The sequence below is a fragment of the Macaca thibetana genome, chromosome 14, assembly GCF_024542745.1.
Source record: "Macaca thibetana thibetana isolate TM-01 chromosome 14, ASM2454274v1, whole genome shotgun sequence".
Classification (NCBI taxonomy): domain Eukaryota; kingdom Metazoa; phylum Chordata; class Mammalia; order Primates; family Cercopithecidae; genus Macaca; species Macaca thibetana.
Window position 1 is genome coordinate 18,359,392 of NC_065591.1, and position 26,360 is coordinate 18,385,751.

The 26,360-nt window shown below is 47.9% G+C and overlaps 1 protein-coding gene across 4 annotated transcripts in view; it reads right to left on the reverse strand.

Moving 5' to 3' along the window:
* CSTPP1 (centriolar satellite-associated tubulin polyglutamylase complex regulator 1) overlaps nt 1-26,360 on the reverse strand; it is a 230,218-nt gene that overhangs the window by 5,002 nt on the left and 198,856 nt on the right. For all 4 annotated transcript variants that reach the window (XM_050757635.1, XM_050757634.1, XM_050757637.1 and 1 more), the window contains exons 4-7: nt 22,889-22,973; nt 4,113-4,198; nt 2,189-2,384; nt 1,479-1,588 (exon numbers count right to left, since the gene is read on the reverse strand). In XM_050757635.1, the coding sequence (XP_050613592.1) occupies nt 1,479-1,588; nt 2,189-2,384; nt 4,113-4,198; nt 22,889-22,973 (477 nt within the window). The remainder of the gene's footprint in view (nt 1-1,478; nt 1,589-2,188; nt 2,385-4,112; nt 4,199-22,888; nt 22,974-26,360) is intronic.

Here is a 26,360-nt window from a genome sequence, read left to right on the forward strand (position 1 = left end):
AAGTAGGTGGGATTACAGGCGTGTGCCACCACGCCCAGCTAATTTTTGTATTTTTAGTAGAGACGGGGGTTTCACCATGTTGGTCAGGCTGGTCTCGAACTCCTGACCTCAGGTGATCCACCTGCCTCAGCCTCCCAAAGTGCTGGGATTACAGGCGTGAGGCACCACACCCGACCTGTCAATTGCCTCCTTTCTAGTCCTAGTTCAGCGGGTAACCTCAGCTACCAACTTCAGTTAGTTGAGGGCTCCCCAGACTGTGCAAGCCCCAAGCACTGACTCAGAATAACCAGGCTGCAGGTGGCATGCAGTTCAGCCTGCTAGGGTTTGTGCTTGTGCATCCCAGAGCATCCCCGGCTAACTGTATATTGTGTAAGATAAGAAATATAAAGCATGCAGCACAGTACTTAGCCTGCTGTGGTTGGCATTTAGTGAATGTTAACTTTCCTTCCCTTAATCTCATTCCCTCAACTAGCAAAAGGAAGTGGGGGGAATGCTGTGTGTCTTTTCCTTGAGACTCAGGCACTTGGGATCCCAAGCACAGCAGGAGGATCTCTTGAGACACAAAAAAGAACCCCTTGCTGGGCGTGGTGGCTCACAACTGTAATCCCAGCACTTTGGGAGAGCAAGGTGAGGGGATCTCTTGAGCCCAGGAGTTTGAAACCAGCTTGGGCAACATGGCAAAACCCAGTCTGTACAAAAAACACAAACATTTTCCAAGATGGTGGCTCATGCCTGTAGTCCCAGCTACTAAGAAGGCTGAGGTGAGAGCATCACTTGAGCCCGGGAGGTCGAGGCTGCAGTGAGCTGAGATTGCAACACAGCACTCCAGCCTGGGCAACAGAGTGAGACTCTGTCTCAAAAACAAAAAACCCCTTAAACTCTAGTAGAATGGAGGCTTACTGGCTCTTCCCTTAGGAGAGCAGTGGCTGTGGGAGGGGGAACAGTGGGGTGGGTAGAGAAGGCTCAGTGAAAAACCAGCAAGCAGGGAGAACTGGACCACTGCAGGCTCCCCCACTTTTGTTTTTCTCCCTTTCAGATTAATCAGATTTTTTTTTCAGCTTGGAATAAAGGTCTCCCCAGACACACCTTTGCCCTGTTTATAAATGGGATTCAGGTCTCTTTGATATATAATCTCTAGCACCACTGAGTAAATAGTCCTGTGTCTGCCCAACCTGCAGGCCGCTCCCCAAAGCAGAGCTGGGGATTCTCTGAGGAGGGGCTGGGCGCGCCTCTGCTGTGGGGAGACGGCTTCATGTTGGGGCAGGGCCGCAGGCAGGGAAGGCTGTCCTCTACCATGGGAATGTGTAAGAGCCATGTTTTGTCGCGCATGTTCCTGCTCCCTGGGACTGAGTCTGGCCGTGGGAAGTCAAGGCAGAGATGGTGATGCCCCTTCCCCATGAAGCCGTGTTGCCAACAGAGGCCAGCTGCTCCCTGTGTTGTGCGGCAGGAGAGGCTGATGGCTGCTAGCTCTGACTTACCGAGGGCTTGGTTGATTCCATGGTGCTTTGAGAGAGCCATGAGGAACCCATAGAAGGTCAGTCTCTGAACGTTGCTGAGGGCCTCTTTGACAAGTGCTGGGGGTGGGCAGCTAAGGAGAGATGCCACATTCAGAGCCTAGCCAGCCTCAGAGACATCTCTGCATCCATACTTTCCAGTTCACGAGGATACCCACAGCCAAGCCAGGGACCTGCCTTGGGAGCCCCAAGGCCCTGGGGGATCCAGCCCTTCACTGTGGTCAGGAGGGGCTGGCATGTTCACTAACTGGTGCTTTCACCGGAGTGGGGAGCGGCGGTGGGAAATGGCTAGGGAAACCAAATCCGTTGCTCGGTCCCTAAGGATACTTGTGCCACACAGGACAGCTTACCCCTCTCTTTGTGTAGAAAAGTTTTATACAAGGAGTACTCTTTCCTTCTCTCTAAAATGTTAAAGCCAGTCTGTCAGCCAGTAAATTGGTCATCTACAGTGGTCTTGCCCAAGGGAAAGCGGTCCTTTTGAAGTGAGCCATCTGGGAGCCTTTCAGTCAACAACTGGTTTGGGGGCAAATGGCACTGTTACATTATGACCAGCAAGGGTCCTAGAATCCCTGGGCCTGGCAGAACATCCTGCAGAGCTCTGCTCCACAGCCAGCAGTCTGAGCTCCCTGGGGCTGGGGGGCTGGGGGGCTGGGGGCTGCATGCCCATTCCTCACCTGTACTTGTGCCGATCACACAGGTTTTCCAGACACTGGTAGAACAGTGACGCCTCCACGCCCTCCAGCATGCCGGCCTCGCCCAAGGCAGGTCGTTGGCGGTGCTGCCCACTGGATGACGTCGGCACGATCACTGTGTTGGGGTTCTTGCCCAACAGCAGATCCTCATAGATGGCAGCCACACTGTCCAGGAATTCTGGAACCGTGGGGCGGGGGTGGGGGTGGACAGCTCAGGCAGGGAGGACATGTTTTGTCTCTTCACTATGTTCTCCCTTCTCTGTCAGCCCAGTTCCACACCAGCCTCAGTGCTCAGGGCATGGTATCCTGAGAGCACAAGTTGTCAACCTTGTTTGCCAGCACAGTGATGACAGATGACACTAATCTGTTTTTGCTCAAATGTCCCATCCCTCAGTTGTTCCTGGACTAGGTGAGACCTGCCATTGCACACTTTCATAGCACCCTAGGCTTTTTTTCTGGCACTTAGCCAGTGAGGAGCTTTCTGTGTCATTAATTGTCTGTCTCCTTGCTGGAATGCACAAAGGCAGGGGTCATGCCTGGTTGGCCTGTCCTGCCTAGCACTGTGCTTGTCACACATTAAGGCCATAAATATTTTTTGGAGGAGTGAACATGAGTATGCTCCCACTGGTAAGCCCCATCTTGTGTGGCCACCTGCCTCTCTACCTCAAGAAAGCGTGTTGGAATACCAGCGAGGAACAGAGAAAGCCCGCAAGCTGCTGCTGAGTCAGTCATTTGAAATGGTTTTCAAAGTTGTAGTTGAGCCACTGTTAAAACTGCTGACTTATTGGCCCATCTCATCTCTAACACACACTGCTGGGCAGTGTCAGTAATGCTCCTGGCCCAATGTGGTAGCTGTCCCATCCCTCTGGGGGTGCTGTGAGAAGAGGGCTGGGGAGGCATTGAGGGGAAAATGTTCTCCCAGACATGGCTACTCCTTCTCTAGGGCCCAAGAGCTTCGGAGAAATGGGAAATGACTCCCATTTCTTGCCACCTGCTCTTAGCAGGTGGCAAGACCCCAGGCTCCAGCCCCTGCCTGCCCAGCCCTTGGGCTGCCATGAAGTAAACAGAATGTGGCGCCCAAGTGAGGCTAGGGCTAGCTGGGGACACCAGTTGGCAGGAAGGCCACCTCTAGGATCTAAGGACAGCCTTCTATTTACTGGAAGAGCCTGTTTTAAGCAAGTTTGTTTATGAACACAGTCAGCACTCCATTTGGTGTCTCTGTGTGTGAGCTGGTGTAGAGTTATATTTATTTGTCTATATTTATTCCATCTGATTCCAGAGAGACTTAAGGGTGCAGCTGGCTGAACTGGGGAGCAGAGTGGGAGTGTGACAAAAGACTGGTGTGTACTTTTTTAAAGCTGTGGGGTGGAGGAGAATGTGCACGCAAACACACGATTGGTTGCCAAAGGAGAGACCCTTGAAGGCAGTAAAATAGCAGCGAGGTTGGGAACACTGGCTCTGGAGTCAGCCTCCAGGTCTGGTTTCCACCGCTTATGAGCTGCATGACTGGCTACTTACTTCTGTGAGCTTGTCTCTGAAAGGACCCTCTCTTAAGGCTGTTGTCAAGATTAAAGTCAGTGCTGTGCCTGCGACAGTAAGTTTTCAGTAAGCAGTGAATGCTGTGGATGTTGTTATTGTCATTATCACTTAAACGGATGTGTTGCGTTGCTGACTGAGAGCACTGTGGTTTTCAGTGTCTTCAGGAGGCTGAGGAGGTCAGCTCTGCAGACTGAATCTTGTGACCACCACTGAACGCCAGACATCCTGTTAGTGACCCGCAATGAAGCACACCCCAAAGGAGGTGGGGAAGAGAAACGTGTGCCAGACACACAGATGGGCAGGGCAGCAGGGCGGGACAAGGAGGCAGGGTCCTGTGTGGAGCCAGATGGAGCCCGGGAACACTCACCTGAGTAGTAAAACTGGATCTGGAAGGCAAAGAGGAAATCTGAAAAAGACATCAAGCAGTCCATGGCGTCGTCCATGAGCACAATCCTGAAGGGGAAAGAGAGAATCTGAGAGAGAGAACTGGAGGAGGTTTAAGGAGGGGCGGGGCAGGTTTAAGGAGGGGAGGGAGAGAGCGGGAGGGAGGAAGGGAAAAGTGCGGGGGGAAAGGGGGAGAGAGAGAGCTGTTCCTGGGCCGCCAGTCTCCCCTGGGGCAGCAGGACATTTAGGAGAGGGCTCCCAAAAGCAAGCTCCTCCCAGTCACCTCACCGCTCCATCAACTGGACTCTGCCATCAAACTGAACTGACCACACTGTACCCAGAGTGGGCTCCCGGTTCAGTCTCAGTGGCACCAGCTAGCGGATGGAGCATGGGCAGGGGGTGGCGAGGAGAGGGTGCAACTGTAATGCAGCCAAGGTTTCTTTTCATATACTTAAGCAGTAAATCCTTTCATTCTGCTGTGAGGACCATTTAGTTCAGAATAAATACAGCTGATCAGAAAAGGCAAAAAGAACAGCCAAGGGGTTTAAAGGGTCTTGGCAAGTGGTACTGAGATTTAATAAGCTACCAAAGGGCCAGAACAGCGACAGACACCTCCACCCTGAGACACAGATGGCAGACAAGGGGAGAGGGCAAAGAGCTATTCGGGAATCTGCACTTGTGAGGGTCAAAACCCACACTCATCTTGTGCTGCCGCCCTGCTCCTCCTTGCTGTCCACATTCACAGGTTGCCCACCCCACAGTTTTCCTGTCTCTAGTCCCTCCCACTAAGGACCCACCTCACAGGAAGAAAACCATCTGACTCGTAAAGGGATTAGACCAAGGCTATGTTCGTCCTCTGCTCAGCGCCTCATCTGAGCCGGGACAAGAAGAGAAGGAAATGAGCGCTTGCTGGGCTCTATCACATGCCAGGCAGGCGCCAAGCCATCCACTGGGGTGGGGCGGGCCCCCAGTCTGTTTCTGATCAGGCCCTTCTGGCTTTATCTTTCTTTCTTTTTTTTTTAATTGTTTTTGGCCGGGTGCGGTGGCTCATGCCTGTAATCCTAGCACTTTGGGAGGTCGAGGTGGGTGAATCATCTGAAGTCAGGAGTGTAAGACCAGCCTGGCCAACATGGTGAAACCCCACTTCTACTAAAAATACAAAAATTAGCTGGGCGTGGCGGCACGTGCCTGTAGCCCCAGCTACTCGGGAGGCTGAGGCAGGAGAAGTGCTTGAATCTGGGAGGCAGAGGTTGCAGTGAGCCAAGATTGCACCACTGCAGTCCAGCTCGGGAGACAGAGACCCTGTCAAGAAAAAAAAAAAAAATTGTTTTCTTTTGCTCTCTCTTATATTTTTCTAAATCTCTCTCCACTTCCCTGAGTCAGAGGTTCCCCAGACTGGCAACTGGATCAGCCCCAGAGAAAGCCAGGATTGCTCACTGCTGGGGAAGGGGCTCCACAGAGACTGTGATATTGTGGTGCCACTCCCCTTGCTGCCATCTCCCTGAAGAGAGACAGCAGTTCCTGCCTAGTCTTTATTGTAATACGGATAACAATAGAAGCAGGTACCATTTCCTGAGTTTTTAATTGTTTTTAAACCCTACGTACCGCATGGCAGGCTATTGAAGTATGTAACTGCATTCGTTAAATTTTAGCCCACAACAATCCTACAGGTGGGTCTTATATTTCCATTCTACACGTGAAGAGTCTGAGGCTCAGAGGTCAGCCTGCCAAAGTCACACACACAGCTGGGGAGCTTGCTGGACTCCACAGGGCACGCATCTTCCATGAGGCCATACTACCTCTTTGAAAATAAAGCTACAGAGCAAAAACACTAACATTTTACCTCCTAGTTTCTGTGGCTGATTTATTTTCTTTCTTGTTACTGATATGTTAGGCATCTCCTGGGGAGAACGACAGCTGCCTCCACCACCAGAGTTTAACACTAGAATTCCAGCTGGAAAAAATTCAAGACTGGAGGGCGGGAAGAAGCAGTGCTGCTGAGGGCCACAAGAGAGTGCCCTGGTCCCTCCATCAGTAGTTCACGGGACTAAGTGCACTGCCAAAGGCCAAGTGGTTACCCCATCTTTCATAACCCAAGGAAAACCCAGGCAGCAAAACCGCTCCTTCCCCACCCAGATGGCAGAATCTGTTTTGACAACTGGATTGCGGGAGCAGGGAGACGGCAGAGGGCGGGCAGTTAGAGAGGACTGGCGTTAGCAAAGACCCCCAAACTGCAGAGGAAGAGTGAGCTCTCCCAGGAGCGCTCAGGGAGCGAGAGCCACCGGCACCTCAAAGCTTTTCCTTGGCAGGCTCAGCAGGGCAGACAAAGGCTCTGGACATGAGAAGTCACTGACTTTCCCTTCCTTCCCTGCTCTCAGGACAGCTGGAGCCCCAACAATCTAAAGTGAATTACAACAGAACAGCACTGGGCTGTGAATATCCCCAAGCAGGAAACCACCAAGGAGCCCAAGCCTGTCCCCATGTTCCATGGCTTCCGTTGATCATCAATTGGAACACAGTGCTCCCATAGCAGCAACTTCCACTTACTATTTATTTACATTGCGATATAATGAAGCACCATAAAAGTCACCCTTTAAAAGTGTACAATTCAGTTTTTTAGTATATTCACACAGTAGCATCACTGTCACCACTGTCTAATTGCAGAAGTTACCTCCATTTGCAATTCTCACCAATAGGCCCATTCTGGAGCCTGCCTCGGAGCAGAAGCTTGAGCTCATACTTCCCAAAGGGCTTCACAGCCTCGTGGAAGCCTTAATGCTGAGTGCCACGAGCATCTTCCTCTTTCAGCCACAGATGGGACTAGAAGCTGTAAACAGGGTACACCCTTCCAGCCTCAGAAGTGGTTTGCAGCTTTCTGCTAGGGGCCATCTTGACCTCGAACATCAGCAGTCCCTTTGGAGATGGGCTGTTCCAGAAGAGGGGGTGCACACCATGGGAGGGCAGGGGTGTCTGTTGGAGCAGGGCAGCCCTGCAGGTGCCCTGTAATACGGGTAACAATAGAGGCAGATACCTTTTTGTTTTTAATCTTGCTCTGTTGCCCAGGCTGGAGTGCAGTGGCGCAGATTGGCTCACTGCAACCTCCGCCTCCTAGGTTCAGGTGATTCTTCTGCCTCAGCCTCCCTAGCAGCTGGGATTACAGGTGCCTGTCACCATGCGTGGCTAATTTTTGTATTTTTAGTAGAGACGGGGTTTCATCATGTTGGCCAGGCTGGTCTCGAACTCCTGACCTCAAGTGATCTGCCCGTAGAGGCAGGTACCTTTCCTGAGTACCCCACCTCATGGCAGGCTATTAAGGCATTTGACTACATTAATTAAATTTTATCCTACAGCAGTCTTATGGGTGGGTCTTATTGTTATTTCCATTCTACAGGTGAAGAGTCTGAGGCTCAGAGACTGGGGAGCTGAAACATGCCGAGCAGGAGGAAGTAGGGGGTGAGTGAAGGGGGGGCAGACAGAGGTGAGGGCTTTCTTTCTGAGGGACATGTGGCTGGATCATAGCAGCACATGTATAAAGGACTGAGGGTTTTTTTTTATTGCAAGCAGTAAGACTGGCTACCTTTTAAAAAGCCAACTGGATCTGAGCTTGTGTTAACAGCAACACCGGCTGTGACTCTCCTCAACCAGAAACGTGGGGCATCCTAGACATCTTGGAAACTCCCCCCACCCCACCCCAAGCCAATCAACCATTCACCAACTCCTATCAATGCTATTGCTGAAATTTCTCTTGAATCCATCTACTTTCCACATCCACAGCCACCATCCTATCCCCAGCCTCCCCCTCTCTTTTCTTGATGATGGCATGACCTCCTACCCAGTTTCCCTGCAACTACTCTTGCTTGCTTTTTTTTTTTTGAGACGGAGTCTCACTCTGTCACCAGGCTGAAGTGCAGTGGCTCGATCTAGGCTCACTGCAACCTCCGCCTCCTGGGTTCAAGCAATCCTCCTGCCTCAGCCTCCCAAGTAGCTGGGACTACAGGCACACGCCACCATGTCCAGCTAAGTTTTGTATTTTAGTAGAGATGGGGTTTCACCATGTTGGCCAGGATGGTCTTGATCTCTTGACCTCATGATCTGCCCGCCTGGGCCTCCCAAAGTGTTGGGATTACAGGTGTGAGCCTTCTTCTAATTGAGTATCCATATTGTGGTCAGAAAGATTTTCCTAAAATGTGAATGTGACCATTTTACCATTGTGTTGGAAACCCTTCACAGAGGCTGGGCACAGTGGCTCATGCCTGTAATCCCAGCTACTCGAGAGGCTGAGGCTGGAGAATCACTTGAACTTGGGAGGTGGCCATGTCAGTGAGCCAAGATTGCGCCACTGAACTCCAGCCTGGATGACAGAGCGAGACTCTGTGTTAACAACAACAACAACAAAAACAAACAAACAAACAAAACCTTCACAGTCTTCCCATTGCCCTTAGGACATGGTCCCCCATTTGGATCTGGCCTGTGAGCCTGCTCCATCTGCCCCCTGCCTCCCTTGACTCCCACTGCATTCTGGCCACACTAGTCTTTCCGTCCTCCCTGAAGCTGTCCTTACTCATGCCCTCCAGACAAGTCTGTCCCTCTAGCCATAATGCTCCCTGCCCTCCACGCCTCCTCCTCACCTACCAGATATCTCCATATTCTTCAGGCTGAAGCCTCCACAGCACCTCTTGGGGAAGATGAAAGAGGAAAGCACTTTTTCTAACCCAGCCTAGAATAGGCCCCCCTGCTACTGGTTTCTGCAGTTCTCAGCAGCCTCCTCACACTGTTGTCTTTGTCCTGGGAACATAAGATCTACCAAGTGACGCCTCTGTCTCCCTACCTGTGGCTTGCCTCTGGTTTGGTGCCTGGCACATAGCAGGCACTCAGTCAATGTCTGTTGAATGAAGAAATGCATGAACAAATGAGTGAGAGAAGCCACGGTCCCCTTTTCCTCTGGCCAGGTGACACCTGGAGTAGTTTCTTAATCCCTCTCATAAAGATACTTAGTGAGAATCCTTATGGAGAATGCAGATATTCAGAGGGATTAAGAAACTTGGCGAAGGTTACAAGCTAGGAATGAAAGAGCTATCATTCAAATACTAATACTTTCAATGTCTGGACAGTCTGTTTAAGGGGAGTAAACTAGAGTCCTGGAGAAGAGGGTCAGCCTGGTGGACAGTCTAAAAACCATGATACTGGGCAAATGACTGCATTTAGATCTTTTTGCTTAGAAGCGAAGACTAGGGAGGAAGTGAGGGCTGAGAACCAACTCTCAAAGGACTGCCTCTTGGGGAGATACCACGGGGATCTAGAGTTTGGCTCTAGAGATGTTTTCAAGCTGCGTAGTTCTAGGATTGTGGCTGATTTGTAAAGGAATGAGATGTGTATTGCCAGAAATGTTCAAGCAGAAGCTTGAAGGCTCATACTTCCCAAAGGGCTTCTTCCAGCTCCGACAGTGTTGTCCCAAGGGTGGACAGAACTAACAGCTCCTCCTGTTAGTGCTAAATCTAGTGGGGCGAGAGTTTGAAGTTCAGAGGTCTATGGCTGCAGAAGACTTACTGAAAGGTACATTTAATCACACCATATGCTGTGCTGTCCATCTCCAAATGAATGCTGAGACCCATGAAAGTTCTAGGCATCTGTGTTTTTTTTTTTTTTTTTTTTTTTGAGACGGAGTCTCGCTCTGTCGCCCAGGCTGGAGTGCAGTGGCCGGATCTCAGCTCACTGCAAGCTCTGCCTCCCAGGTTCACGCCATTCTCCTGCCTCAGCCTCCCGAGTAGCTGGGACTACAGGCGCCCGCCACCTCGCCCGGCTAGTTTTTTGCATTTTTTAGTAGAGACGGGGTTTCACCGTATTAGCCAGGATGGTCTCAATCTTCTGACCTCGTGATCCGCCCGTCTCGGCCTCCCAAAGTGCTGGGATTACAGGCTTGAGCCACCGCGCCCGGCCGCATCTGTGTCTTTAACCCGCCTATGGGATCTTTCTAGCTGTGGGCATCTGCATCTACCTTTGGAATCTCAGCAGAACTGTGGGAGAAGGCAGGCAGGAAGCTCCTGGTCTGTCTTTACCTCTTTGCCTTTGCCTGCAACCCTTTTATCCCCACAGACAGCTCCTTCATTCTGAACTCAAGCTCGATGCCACTCCCAGAGGGCTCTGGAAAGAATCTTCCTGGAGACAAGGTCATCCCCATGTGCTGTTTTCCAGTTGCTGGCAGTTGGCTCAACACCCCTTCCTGCCAGAGGCCTCTGCTAACGTGCCAGCTGCTTCTGACACCTGGAGGTGCCTGGCCGCCCCTGCTTTGAAGTGGAGCCAACAGGGAGCTGCTGCCAGTGACAGTCTGCACAGATCTATTGGATCATGGAGGGACCCTTGTGGGCCATGCCTCAGGGCTAGAGAGAGGGACTCTGGGGGAGAAGTAGAGACACTTTGGTTCAGGCTGTCTGGAGCAGAACCATGTGTGGGGTAGAGCCTAGGACAGGCAACTGGAGTGGAGAGAGAGCACATGGCCGGTCTGAGACTGGCCACTTTCTCCCTCCCCTGCTGACTTCCAGCAGCTGGGATAGGCAGTCTGGCTGGGAGTTGTAAGGGTGCCAAGTAAGCAACAGCTTCCAGCCTGAACCTACTGACTTGCCAACTTCCTATTCACCCCTAATTAGGGTCAGTTTCCCTGGTCTAGTGGCATGGGCTGCACCCATTTTCCTGAAGTTCTGGATTAGTTGACCCCAGGATTAAGTACCAGTTCCACCATTCACTGGCCAAGTGACTGTTTCCCTCTGAGCCTCAGTTTCCTCATCTGTGAAGAGGATACAATCATAGTTCCTGTTTCCCAGGATTCTTGTAGAGAGTCAGCGTGATGATGTTATATATGCTAGTGTCTAACAGGCGCTCAGAATGAGCTCCAGATGTAATCAGTAAGTATATTCTATCTGGTTTAAACTGTGGGAGAGCCCCAAAGAGCAAATAAAAATAGAGCCCAGAGAAAGTGTGTGCTGCCATCATCCACCAGGCAGAGGTCTCAGGCGGAAGCCAGCGATCAGTTTCCGGTTTACTTTTGGGGGGAAACCAGCCCTCAGCCAGGGCCAGAAAGAAAAGCCACTTTCCAGCCGGGCGTGGTGGCTCACGTCTGTAATCCCAGCACTTTGGGAGGCCGAGGCGGGCGGATCACAAGGTCAGGAGATCGAGACCATCCTGGCTAACACGGTGAAACCCTGTCTCTACTAAAAATACAAAAAAAAAATTAGCCAGGCGCGGTGGAGGGCGCCTGTAGTCCCAGCTACTCAGGAGGCTGAGGCAGGAGAATGGCGTAAACCCGGGAGGCGGAGCTTGCAGTGAGCTGAGATCGCGCCATTGCACTCCAGCCAGGGGGACAGAGCGAGACTCTGTCTCAAAAAAAAAAAAAAAAAAAAAAAGAAAAGCCACTTTCCATGAATGGACTTCTTTGAGGAGGTCACATGACTAGTGTCAGTCATAGGGTGGCTGAAGGGTGTCCCCATGTCTGTTTGGGCTCACAGTGCACCTCTAGGGTTTTTGTTTGAATGTCAGGGCCATGAGAGAAGCAGCGATGACACGATGTCTGGTTACCTTCTCCAGGTGGGAGGAAAAAGGCTGCTACAAAGGTGTCCTGCGTCATTTCCTGAGGGTCGCTCCTCTTCTGGACTGTGTTGGAGGCACACTTGTGCTGCACAAGCTGCCTCTAGCCTAGGCCCTTGAAGTGGCGTGGGATGTCCAGGTCATTGCTCTGCCCTGGCTCCAGTCTGCACCTCCAGGGTACCCCAAACCCTACCTGCCCTGAAATGCCTAAGATGCTTGATCCAGAGGGTGTGGGAAACAACATGATGATGATGATAATAATAATAGTGAATATTCACTAAAGGCTGTTAGCACTACACACCCATAGTTCATTTTCTGCTCGTATTAATCCTGTGAGGTCAGTTCAGTGAGTACCTTTATGGAGAACGCAGACATTCAGAGGAATTAAGAAACCTGACGCAGGTTACAAACAGGAGCGAAAGAGCTATACTTCAAATACAGGCCTCTCTGACGCTAGTCACAGTTCCGAGACCACCTGCAGCTACTTCTGGTAAGGAAGAGTGGGCTCCGTGCTGTCTCGTGGTAATGAAGCCTTCCTGCTGCCCCTTTCACTTCTCCCAGTCTCAGTGTTTGTTAGAGCAGCTGCCCCCAGAAGGACTGGAAGCTTTGGCCCGGGTGCTGCTGCTTCCCTGCAGACAGTCTGAAGGCCTCATTACTCTGGAACCTCCCAAGAAGCCTGACAGCTGGGGTGAACTGGTCCACAGACCTTAGAATAAAGACCCAAACCCAATGTATGGCCTGTAAAGCCCCACTTTCCCTCCCTCTGCCCTCAAATGCCTCAAACTCCAGGCCATCACTGGTGAGAGCCTAGCTTCTTTTCCATGCCGCTTACTTTCCCCGAAATGCTTTTTGCTCTCACTGCTCTCTACCTAATCCCCCCATCATTTTTTATATAAAGGAAATGTTTAGAACCTCAGAAAACTACAGAGAATAACGTAAGAAACACCTGTGTCCCCACTAGCCAATTTTATCATACCATAACGTCTTACTATCCTTGCTTCAGTCTTCAAAAGCTTTGTAAAATGCAGCATTACAGATAACCATTTCAGCCGCCTGTGCACCCCTCCCTCATCCTATCATCTACCTTTCTTCCTGGGGGGATCACCATGATTTACTAAAACTTGGTCTAGCATTCCTCTGCATGTCTTTATACTATAATTAACTCATGCAAATGTCTGTGTTCCTAAAACATTATATAGCTTTGTTTTGCTTTTTCTCAAACTCTGTCATTCTGTAACTTTGATATTTTGAGATTCATCAGGATTGATGCATATATAGCTATTCATTTTAGCTGCTGGAAAGAATTCCACAACTATGGTATGAATATGCCACACTTTATTCTTTCCTTTGGCAGAGGGACATGCAGATTGTTCCAATGGCAGCTATTACAAACAATACTGCATGTTTCCTTATTCCCAGGGGTAGCTCTTGGACTTTTAAAATTTGGCTAAATTGTCCGAACGTAATTGTAACAATTTACATTCCCACCCGCAGTTTATGAGCGTTCCCACTGTTTCACATCCTCACCAATATCTGTATTATGAAACTTTAAAATTTTTGCCAATTTGATAGGTATGAAGAGGTATCTCAATATAATTGGCAGTTTTCGGATTACTAGTGAGTGTGGGCATGAAAATATGCCCAAAGGTTTATTACTAATGTTCTTCTGTGCATTGCCTGTTTATATCTTTGGACTATTTTTCTACTGAGAGCCTTAATCTTTTTCTTATTGATTTGTAGGAATTTTTTTTTTTTTTTTTTTTTTGAGACGGAGTTTCATTCTTGTTGCCCAGGCTAGAGTGCAATGGCACGGTTTTGGTTCACTGAAATCTCCACCTCCCAGGTTCAAGCGATTCTCCTGCCTCAGCCTCCCAAGTAGCTGGAATTACAGGTGCCCGCCACCGTGTCCAGCTAATTTTTTGTATTTTTAGTAGAGAGGAGTTTTCACTATGTTGACCAGGCTGGTCTCAAGCTCCTGTCTTCAGGTGATCCACCTGCCTCAGCCTCCCAAAGTGCTGGGATTACAAGCGTGAGCCACTGTGCCTAGCCAATTTGTAGGAATTCTTTATAAAAAAGTTCTTAGCTGGGTGTGGTGGTGTGCACCAGTAGTCCCAGCTACTTGGGAGGCTGAGGCAGGAAAATTGCCTGAGCCCGGGAGTTTGAGTCCAGCCCAAGCAACACAGCAAGACCCCATCTTAAAATAAAATAAAATAAGATAAAATAAAAAAATTTATGGAAAGCTGAGGCAAGAGGAATGCTTGAGGACAGGAGTTCAAGGCCAGCCTAAGTAACACAGCAAGATCACCGCCCCCATCTCTACAAAATAAAAAATTAGCTAGGCTTTGTAGAATGTGCCTATGGTCCTAGCTACTCAGGAGGCTGAGGTGGGAAGATCACTTGAGCCCAGGAGTTTGAGGCTGTAGCGAGCTATGAATGCACCACTGCATGCCAGCCTGGGTGACAGAGCAAGACTCCATTTCAAAAAATAATAACGTTTTAAAATAATTTTTTTGTGGGGGACAAAGTCTTGCTATGTCACCCAGGCTGGAGTGCAATGGCACGATCTCAGTTCACTGCAACCTCTGCCTCAAGGGTTCAAGCAGTTCTCCTGCCTCAGCCTCCTGAGTAGCTGGGATTACAGGCGCACGCCACCCCACCCGGCTAATTTTTGTATTTAGTAGAAATGGGATTTCGCCAGGTTTGCCAGGCTGGTCTCGAACTCTTGACTTCGCGATCCACCCACCTTGGCCTCCCAAAGTGCTGGAATTACAGGCATGAGCCACTGTGCCCAGTCAATACTTTTTTTAATTTTTAATTTTAATTTTATTTTTTGAGACAGTTTTGTCTTGTTGCCCAGGCTGGAGTGCAGTGGCGTGATCTCAGCTCACTGCAACCTTTGCCTCCCAGGTTCAAGTGATTCTCCTGCTTCAGCCTCCCGAGTTGCTGGGACTACAGGCATGTGCCACCATGCTTGGCTAATTTTTGTATTTTAGTAGAGACGGGGTTTTACCATGTTGGCCAGACTGGTCTCGAACTCCTGACCTCAAGTGATCCGCCTGCCTCAGCCTCCCAAAGTGCTGGGATTACAGGCGTGTGCCACCATGCCTGGCCAGAATAAGAATGGCAGGCAATACAGCTGGGTGAGGAGGCTCACACCTGTAATCCCAGCATTTTGGCAGGCCGAGGCAGGTGGATCACGAGGTCAAGAGATTGGGACCATCCTGGCCAACAGTGTGAAACCCAGTCTCTACTAAAAATACAAAAATTAGCTGGGCATGGTGGCATGTGCCTGTAGTCCCAGCTACAGGAGGCTGAGGCGGGAGAATTGCTTGAACCTGGGAGGCGGAGGTTGCAGTGAGCTCAGATCGCGACACTGCACTCCAGCCTGGTGACAGAGCAAGACTCTGTCTAAAAAAAAAAAAAAAAAAAAAGAAAATGAAAAAAAAAAAAAGAATGGCAGGCAATACTTTAAATCAGTGGTTCTCAACGTGTGTTTCCCAGACCATCAGCATCACCTGGAAATTTTTTAGAAATATAAATTCTTGAGCCCTGCCCTAAACCTACTGAACTCTGGGGATGTGGTCCGGCCATGTGTGGTTTAACAAGCCCTGCAGGTGACTCTGATGCGTACTCAAGTTTAAGAACCAGTGCTTTAAATCTTCACCCTTGGAACACAGCTTCCCAACCCTTTGTCACTTGGGTCTCAAATGACTTACAGGTGTGATGGTCCCCTTGGCCCAGCTGGGAGGAGGCCAGAGCCTGCAGGCCAATCACAAGTAGTCTTATCTTTACTGGAGATTTTTGTTATATATTATTTTCTGATTGCTGTGAAGTGCAAAAAGGCCAGGAAGCATTGGCTTTGGAAACCCAGCAACATCTCATTTATTTATTTTTTTAAATCTGGTACTATTAATAATGCCAACATAATTGTAACAGCAAGAAATTATTACTGGTCAGGCGTGGTGGCTCATGCCTGTAATCCCAGTATTTTGGGAGGCTGAGGTAGGCGGATCGCTTGAGGTTAGGAGTTTGAGACCAGCCTGGCCAACATGGTGAAACCCCGTCTCTACTACAAATACAAAAAATTAGCCAGGCGTGGTGGCGGGCATCTATAATTCTAGCTACTTGAGAGGCTGAGGCACAAGAATCACTTGAATCTGGGAGGTGGAGTTTGCAGTGAGCTAAGATTACACCACTGCACTCCAGCCTGGGCAACAGAGCAAGACTTCATCTAAAAATTAAAAAATTATTACTTATTTAATGTCTACAATGTGGTAAGCAATTTTCATGGTTTTGTTGGTGTTACTGAAATCTTACAAACACCCTATGAGTTAGTTACTATTATTATTGTCATCCCCATTTTACAGATATAAAAACAGGGCCCAGAGAACTTAGAGATATCCGCAAGGTCATCCAGTTAATGGGGCACAGGTGGGATGTACACTAGATCTTTCTAATGCCATGGGGTCTGTGTTCTTCTAGGTCAAGGTTAATATTACCACTTCTAACGATCATGACAAGTTTACTCTGTGCCAGCCACCATTTTAAGCACATCATATACTTCTCCTTCAATCATTACAACTATTATTATTCCCATTTTACGAATGAGGAAACAGGCTCAAAGAAATTAAATACCTTTCTCAAGGGCCCAGCTAGTATGTTGTGAAACCAGGATTTGAACTCAAGAAGTCTGGTTCCAATTGCATGCTCTTAACCATCCAGAAAGCTTCCAGTCCATGGAGGATGGGGAGCGGGAGATGCTCTGTTGATCATTTGGGGATGAAAGAACTACTCCACTAGCTGCAGGAATATGTGAGATGGAGGGGATCTCTGGCTTGGCTGCTGTCGTGGAGTCTGTTTGCTTTTTCTTTTCCTGTTTTTCCAGCTCACACCTGCTGCCCCAGGGCCTGGCCATGATGCTTGCAGCACATAAGGCAGGCGCATGTGGAGACACCATGCCCCTGAACAGGCTCCGGCTTCCAGCTGCCTGTGGATTACATTCTTTTATGCACAAATCATCAGAGACTGGAGCCTCCTTCAGCAGCCCATCCCCAGACTTCAGCGTCCTGAATAAAGTAAGCCTGGCAGTGAGATGGGAGAGGGCAGTTCCTCTTCTAGCAATAGTAACTGCCTTGAAGTCTCTACCACCCCCATTTGCAGTTCTGATCAGATGCATAGGTATGTGTGTGGGGAAGCTGGGACCCTGACCTTCAGGACAAAATGAGAATAGCTTACAAAATCAGGGGATGCTTTCTGGGATACATACAGTTTTTCTACATATGCACCAGCTGCAGTACAGTGGGGGAAAGCATGGCATTGAGGAGATGAGGTTGACACAGAAGCTTGATGCTCATACTCGGGGAGAAAACAAACTTACCCTAATTCTGAATTCATCTCTAACTGCAGCCAGTGCCATGTGGGTAACCTTGGCCCTTCTGTTGTTACTGCCATTCCCATAATTCCCTCACACTGCTATTGACATGGACTGGCTACGATGCTTCCTCCTGCTCAAACAGAAAGGTCTGAGGTTTCTGTCAAACAGCAGGCCTCTAGGTGAGGAGTGGGTAAGTTTCCAGCCACAAATAGAGGAATACCATTCCAGAAGCCCCTTAGTATCAATAACTGTATAATTCTACCTTGGTATGGAGAATTTTTGGTTCTTACAGGATTCTACCACCTACACTCACATCTTGTGGTGCTTTCATGTTACCCAATTGTTTGGAGGGTCTGAGGAGAGAGCTGGGGCAAATGCAAAGCTGTGGCTGTGGGGGGCTAAGATGCATATCGAAGGTTCATTCTCATAAGCTCCCTTACATCACAGGAAAGGGAAAAGAGGTCAGTATTTTGGAGTGATTGATCAAAACCAAGGTCATATATCACAGAGTGGTGGCAGCCAGTAACCAGTACCTAAGCAGTCGCCTTCTAAATCAAGTTCTTTGAGGGGCAGGAACTATATCTTATTCATGACTGTATCCTCATTTGCAGAATAGCTCCCGGCACAAAATCAGCACTCAAGAAACATTTGGTGAAATGAAGTACTGACACATACAGCAAGATGGATGAACCATGAAAACACTGTGCTATTAGGTTGGTGCAAAAGTACCTGCAGTCTTTGCCATTGAAAATAATGGCAAAACCTCAATTACTTTTACGCCAACCTAAAACATGAAACTAGTCACAAAATTTTTTTATTTTTTTCTTCCCCGAGACAGAGTCTCACTCTGTCACCAGCCTGGAGTGCAGTGGTGCGATCTTGGCTCACTGCAACCTCCGCCTCCTGGGTTCAAGCGATTCTCCTGCCTCAGGCTCCCAAGTAGCTGGAACTACTGGCGCATGCCACCACGCCCAGCTAGTTTTTGTGTTTTTAGTAGAGATGGGGTTTCACCATGTTGGCCAGGATGGTCTCCATCTCTTGACCTTGTGATCCACCCGCCTTGGCCTCCCAACATGCTGGGATTATAGGCATAAGCCACTGTGCCTGGCCATTTTTTTTTTTCTTTTTCTTTTGGAGACACAGTCTCGCTCTGTTACCCAGGCTGGAGTGCAGCAGCATGATCTCGGCTCATTGCAACCTCCGCCTCCTGGGTTCAAGCAATTCTCCTGCCTGAGCCTCCCGAGTAACTGGGATTATAGACGTGCACCACCATGCCCAGCTAATTTTTTTATTTTTAGTAGAGACAGGGTTTCACCATGTTGGCCAGGCTGTTTGAACTCCTAACCTCAAATGATCCACCTGCTTCAGTCTCCCAAAGTGCTGGGATTACAGGCATGAGCCACTACGTCTGGCCAAGACCACATATACAATTCTACTTGTTTGATTTTTTTTTTTTTTTTAAAGACAGAGTCTCACTCTGTTGCCCAGGCTGGAGTGCAGTGGTGCGATCTCAGCTTACTACAACCTCTGCCCCGCAGGCTCAAGCAATTCTCCCACCTCAGCCTCCCAAGTAATTGGGACCACAGACACATGCTACCACGCATGGCTAAGTTTTTTGTATTTTTGGTAGAGATGGGGTTTCACCATGTCGCCTAGGCTGGTCTGGAACTCCTGAGCTCAAGCAATTCTCCCCACTTGGCTTCCCCAAGTGCTGGGATTACAGGTGTGAGCCACTGTGCCTGGTCTCAATTCTACTTATTTGAAATGCCCAGTGGATAAAGCTATAGAGACAGAAAGTAGATTAGGGGTTGCCCAGGGTTGGGGAAGATGGCAGAGTGGGGACCGAAGAGTAATGGCTAAGGGGTGTAGGATTTCTTTTTAGGGTAATGAAAACATTCTAAAACAGACCATGGTAATGGATGCACAACTCTGGAAATACATTAAAAGCCATTGAATTTTACACTTTAAATGGGTGAAGTGTATGGTATGTGAATTGTATCCCAAAAAGCTGTTAAAAAGAAATATTTGATGAATAAACAAATGAACAAATAAATATAGGATATAGTTGTTGACTCTTGTTCTTAGAGTAACTTAGAATCATGGACTATTAGAATCATGTAAAATGCCAGACAAGGAACATTCACTCACACATTCACTCATATACTGATTCATTCAGCAGGCATTTATGGAGTGTCTGGCATATATCTAGGTACTATGCTAAGTGATAGTGATTAAGCAGCAAACAAGATTACTATGGATCCTACTTGCCTCTTGGGACATACACACTCACACTTATGGTTCCTTTTCTTTATTTAGAAATTCCCTAATTATTGTCATACCTTCATTCTTAACTTCAGTATTTTTTCTTTTTATTTTTTTTAAGACAGAGTCTCACTGTGTCACCCAGGCTGGAGTGCTCTGTGGCCCAGGCTGGAGTGCAGTGGAGCAATCTCAGCTCACTGCAAGCTCCGCCTCCCAGGTTCACGCTATTCTCCTGCCTCAGCATCCCGAGTAGCTGGGACTACAGGCACCCACCACCACGCCCGGCTAATTTTTCTTTCTTTTTTTTTTTTTTTTTTTTTTTTAGTAGAGACGAGGTTTCACCATGTTAGCCAGGATGATCTCAATCTGACCTCGTGTTCCATCTGTCTCAGCCTCCCAAAGTGCTGGGATTACAGGTGTGAGCCGCCATGCCCGGCCTTAAGTTCAGTCTTGAAGGATGCTGAGTTTATCCCCCCAGATTTTGGGGCTGAATCTTCCTTAAAACGATCTGAGCCCAGGCTGACTGCGGTGGCTCATGCCTGTAATCCCAGCACTTTAGGAGGCCTAGGTGGGCAGATCATTTGAGGTCAGGAGTTTGAGACCAGCCTGGGCAACGTGGTGAAACCCCATCTCTACTAAAAATACAACAACAACAACAACAAAATTAGCCGGGCATGGTGTGCACACCTATAATTCCAGCTACTCAGGAGGCTGAGGCAGGAGAATCACTTGAACCCGGGGAGAGGCGGGGTGGAGGTTGCAGTCAGTCGAGATTGCACCACTGCACTCCAGCCTGGGCGACAGAGTGAGATTCTGTCTCAAAGAAAACAAACAAACAAAACAATTTTTTAAAATAAAATGATTTCTGCCCAAAAGGGAACGATCATGGAAATTTAAAGCTAACTCCACTTGGCTGCTTTTAAATTACAAGAGATAATCTCCCATACTTTTTTTTTTTTCAGTGAAGAAAAAAATATCCAAATCTCCTTTGGATAGCAGATAAATTAAAATTATAAAACCTGAACTGCAGCTTTTACCAGTGGCCAGTTGCCATCAGGAAAGAAAAGTATCCACTGAATAATGAGGGAGAAAAAACCTACACAATTTTGAGTGTGTGATCACTAAACAGGTTTTGCACGTGACCAGCAAAACTAGGTCATGAGCTGTGAGCTGCAAAACAGCCTGCCCCACCTTGAGGCTGGCGTCTGTCACTGGGAGCAATGGAGCTCCCTTCTTCCAAGTCAGCAGAGGAGTTGGCTGGCACGTTTCAAAAGGAGTGAGGTGATTCTTGGTGCAGTGCAGCCAGTGCAGCTTTGTTTTCAGTGGGTCAAACCACAAAGCAGAAATGATGCCATGACACAGGGAGGTGGGAGCATGAGGAGACTCTGAATCTCCTTGTGCTCCTGATCCCCCATCTCTGGATTCAGGCTGACTGCAGTTCTAGTCCCGCCACTGCTACTTACAAACTATCAGTATATTCGCACAACGTTGTCACCCTGTCTGAGCCTCAGTTCCCACTTCAGTGAAGTGAGCAGTAACAGTACCCTTCCCTCAACTGGGCTTCATCACTTTCACGCCTTTTTTTTTTTTTTTTGAGACCCAGTCTCACTCTTCCCCCATGCTGGAGTGCAGTGGCACAATCTCGGCTCACTGCAACCTCTCACTTGAACTCTGCCTCCCAAGTTCAAGTGATTCTCCTGCCTCAGCCTCCCAAGCAGCTGGGATTACAGGTGCCCACCACCACGCCAGGCTCATTTTTGTAGTTTTAACAGAGACGGGGTTTCACCATGTTGGTCAGGTTGGTCTCGAACTCCTGACCTCAGGTGATCCATCCACCTTGGCCTCCCAAAGTAGTGGGATTACAGGCATGAGCTACTGTGCCCGGCTGCTTTCACGCCCTTCTGGTTTCCAACTGCAACCCTCTTCATCACAAGTCGCTGCCAACCCTTGCCCCCTCTTTTCTCAGAATATCCTCTAGGGCTACGTGTGGGAGTGTGGGTGTGTATTTGTGTGTGTGTTTTGTTGTTGTTGTTTACCTAATCCTCTTACCACCCTCCAACTCTGTCTTCAGAGCCGGAGGCTCCCCACAGAAACCACAAAGGATCATTTTAAAGGGAAGTAAAAGTTTTTACAAGGATTAGGTGAGATAGTTAAGGTAAACAAATTTAAATAGAACAGTGAAGGTAAATGCATTCAATATGATTTAGGGAAGGTAAGGCATTCTTCAATAAACATGATTTTTGCTACACGTCCATTTGCAACCCTAGCTCAGGGTTTTTTTTTTTTTTTTTGGAGATGGAATCTTGCTCTGTCGCACAGGCTGGAGTGCAATGGTGCGATCTCTGCTCACTGCAACCTCCGCCTCCCAGGTTCAAGTGATTCTCTTGCCTCTACCTCCCGAATAGCTGGCACTACAGGCAAGCGCAACCATTTCTGGCTATTTTTTTGTATTTTTAGTAGAGATGGAGTTTCAACATGTAGGTCAGGCTGGTCTTGAATACCTGGCTTCAGGTGATCTGCCTGCCTTGGCCTCCCAAAGTGCTGGGATTACAGGTGTGAGCCACCGTGCCTGGCCTAGCTCAGGTTTTGAGTTAAGTAAGTAAAAGTTAACTGAGGCATAGTCCAATATACCTCGTGTGGTTAAAAATTGTCAATGATGGTGAAACCCAACACAGAAATTAGGGGCTTCTAACTATTTCTGCCAAGTCTTGGTTCTGGACTGATCTTGAAAAGCTTCTTCTGGCATAAATAATATAATGTGCCCTTCCTTCAACTGGGGCTTTATCACCTTTATGCGCTTCCGGTCCCCAACCTCAACCCTCTTCATCACAAGTCACTGCCAACCCTTGCCCCCTGATATGGTTAGGCTTTGTGTTCCCACCTGAATCTCAACCCGAATTGTAATCCCCAGGTGTTGAGAGGGAGACCTGGTGGGAGGTGATTGGATCACATGGGCAGTTTCCCCATGCTGTTCTTGTGATAGTGAGTGAGTTCTCAAGACACTTGATGGTTTTATAAGTGTCTGGCATTTCCCCTGCCTGTGCTTCTCTCTCTGGCCACCATGTGGAAAAGGTCCTTGCTTCCCCTTTGCCTTCTGCCATGATTGTAAGTTTCCTGAGGCCACGCGGAACTGTGAGTCAATTAAATCTCTTTTCTTTATAAATTACACAGTCTTGGGTAGTATCTTTACAGTAGCATGAAAACACAAAAATGCAGCCCCTCTTTTCTCAGAATATCCTCTAGGGTGTGCGTGTGTGTGAGGGGGGATTGGAGGAGTTTGGGCTTTTTCTTCTTCTTCATCTCGCTACCCTCCAACTCTATCTTCAGACCCTGAGGCTCCCCACAGAAACCACAAAGGATCATTTCGCTTCCCTTTGGAAATGCAGAATCTATTATGTTTTGGGGCACATCCCAAATAGACCCTTCTCCCACTGCCAGTTTCTTCCCTAAATGCTCCTTTTTTTCATCTGTATACACTTCAGGTTTCTCTAGGAAGCAGTGGCCCACAGAGAGCTGAGTTGGTTTCAAGAATCCAGGAGACGTACCTGGCTGCTTTCTGAGTGAGCTCCAGCGGGAAATCAGGACACAGTAATTGCAGCAAACAGTGATATTCTTTCATGGTCAGCAAATCTGAAGTGGAAATGGAGAGGAACACATTAGGTCTCTGCATTTCAAGTCACTGCCCTCTTTTTGTTCATTTCATGAGTTTCAGACCTGGTCTTGGTAGAGCTGCTCTTTTAAAAGCAAGTCAGTGTTAAGGGTATGCTAGTCTCTAACCTCCAGGTGTGAGATTTTTAAGATCAATATTTCTACAAAGCTTTTCCTGGGTGGGAAGCATCCAGTTACAACATTTTGGCCAAAGGAGCTTCACTGGCATGAAAGTTGGTCGAGTGAAGACAGCAAACAAGAGAGGCACCTTCATCAGCCTTCTTTGGGTTTCCCTGTATATAAAAATCTGGAAGAACAAGTCATTTCAAAGTCAGTTAAATCTGCTGAAATTCTCTGGCATGGTAACATTTCCCACCACATGCCCAAAGACCATCCACAGAATATCTGGAAGCAGTACTAAGGCAAACAGTCTTGCTGTGTATGGAGGAGAAGAGTATAGCATAGAAACCCACAGACCTCATTACTCTGTCATCCAGTACTGCAGCAGGCTGGCTTCTTTTGAATGCCTGAACACAAATCTGGTCATCCTATTATAGGAAGCCAAGACAAAGGTCCAAGATATACAGTTAAGGTAACCAAATGATTCCTGATATACAGAAGCAGTACTTTGGGAGAGGTGAGCCAGGATGAGGCTCTGTGGTCCAGCAGAGAACCTAGAGAGGCGAATCTCAGAGAGATTTATAGGATTCCAAGGGAGAAGAAATACACTGATGCTTAAGTTATTTTGTTGCTGCATGTACTGAAGGCAAAAGATTTTAGATCAGCCAAGGAGTAAGAATGTGCAAGTATTATCATATACCAAAGCATTTCGAATATGGAAGGGCCCGGTGATGCTAAAGTGAGAGCAATCCACCCCGAAGCCTGCCTAACTGGGAGGAGGATGAGTGAGAGGAGGGAATCCAGAGGGCATGGCTACATTTGGGGAATGAAGATGATGATCATAGGCACTTGGTTTCTTTGGATCTAAGTTAGCCCAAGCCACAGGAATCCAGATCTTCTGCCCCTGTTAGTTCGGTTGATGCTTTTCCAAGACAAAAACCCCAAATCTCCAGGGAAAGGCCTGGGTTCCTAGTACTTTTTCATCAAAGCTCAATTCAAGGTGGGGACAGAGAGTTTGACTAACCACACTGCCAAAGTCAGAAACACCAAAGGAACAGACTCAGCGTCAATATAGGTCAAAGGATCAAGATGGTTTTGTGGCACTCTCCTCTTCCCACTCGCCTGACCTCGGGCACAGCCTGGCAGGAGGTCTTGTTCTTCAAGGGAGGGAGTCATCGCCACTCGTGGTCTCAGGCTTGGGGTGAGGAAAAAGGTGAAGGGAAGGGAGAAAAGCCACTGAATCTAATGTGTTCCCACTTTATTCTCACTCCAGAACTCCCCATCTAGAGAGAAGAGAAGAGTGATTTCTGGCAGGGCAGGGAGTAAATAAAGGAAAGTTCTATCTTTGAATCATCAGTGCTTTTCTAGGCTAAACTTTGGCGGATATATCTGATAGCATTCTTAGGGAGAGTCAGAGTGTTTCATAGGAACTTACATTTATCCCCCAAATTACCTACAAAATATCCTTGGGAAGATAACAGAATGAAGGAAAGTGAAAAAATGAGAGCGAGAGAGAGAGAGAGAGAGAGAGAGAGAGAGAGAGAGAGAGTTACTTGATTAAGAAAGACAATGCTAGGAATCAACATTAGCTTCCTGGTTTCTAGACCCTAGGCCCTCTTCAGGTTTTTGATATTATTCTAACTCATGTACTTCAAATACTTGCTTCTGAAGACAGAAGAATGATTTACAAAAATCACTGTGTGCTTCTCTAATACAACAAAAGCTCTTAAAAATATGAAAAACAGAATACATCCTGCTCACCACTTCTGGAACTTGACTCTTCTAAATGTTAAGTGAGGACAGTAGTCAGATAAAGAGATTAATGAAAATGTAAGCAAATAAACAACTTTTAATTGTGGAGAGAGTAGTTATATTATTGTTGTTATTATTCTTCCACGCAGACTCTGTGTTGGGGATGTGGAGAGAGGAGTTCTAATTCTACTGAAGTAGTGACCAAATAATATCAAGGGCAGATGATTTCTGCTACTTCGAGACACTCCTCAGCTGTTGTACAGTGGGTATTGAGAGAACTATGAGTGGTAAGACTTGTTTCAAAATCAGAATACTGATAAGCATATGAGAGCTTGTTCCCTTTCTGCTCCATAGGCTAGGATTCAAATTTTGGCTCTGCGATTCACCAGGTATGTAATCTTGGGCAAATTGCTTAACATCTCTAAGTCTCAGTTTCTCATCTGTAAAATGCAAGTGATACCGACACTTTTCAGGGTTAAAGTCAATTGTAAGACAGATCATGTCTATAAAGTGCTTAGCAGAATGTCTAGAACTTAGTAACATCAAACAGTGGGAGTTTGTTTTGGTTCTGTTTTTTAAATTCTGGAGGCAAGGAGAAGAGAGGAGGAAGGTATTTGTTGCCGAGGTTTTTTTTCATTTTAAATTTTAATTAATTAATTAATTAATTTTGAGATGGGGGGCCTCACTCTGTTACCCAGGCTGGAGTACAGTGGCATAGCTCACTGCAGTCTTGAACTCCTGAGCTCAAGTGATCCTCCCGCCTCAGCCTCCCAAGTAGCTGGGACTACAAGCATATGCCACCAAGCCCAACTCATTTAAAAAATTTTATAGAGACGGGGTCTCGTGCTGTCACCCAGGCTAGTCACAAACTTCCTACCTCAGCCTCCCAAAGTGCTGGGATTACAGGCATGAGCCTGGGTGTTGCTGAGTTTGGACATTTAAACACCTAAAAGTGTTCTGCCTTGAAAGTTCTCTGTTGGGTTGCCTGAGCCAAATCCGTTTTGAACACTCTCCTGCAGTGGCCACTCACTTCCTATTCCCATGTGCCTGCTCTGTTCCAGGCTCCCCATTATGATGAACAAGCTAGCAGTCCCCCTAGCTTCTGTGGCCTGCATTTGGGCACCATTTCACCCTAATGCTCCTCTCTATTTTGGGTCCTTTAGATCTTAGAACTGTCCAAGATCTCAAAGGCCCTCTTGCAGCCCTTTGTGCTCCAGCAATAACTGTAAAGAGAGTGAGTAGTCATGGAGATCTGTGCTCAGCTCTTGAATTAACTCACTTAGGCCAGGTGCAGTGGCTCATGCCTATAATCCAAGCACTTTGGGAGGCTGAGGCAGGTGGATCACCTGAGGTCAGGAGTTTGAGACCAGCCTGGCCAACGTGGCGAAACCCCATCTCTACTAAAAATACAAAAATTATCCCAGTATGGTGGCAGGTGCCTGTAATCCAGCTACTCGGGAGGCAGGAGAATCACTCGAACCTAGGAGGCAGAGGTTG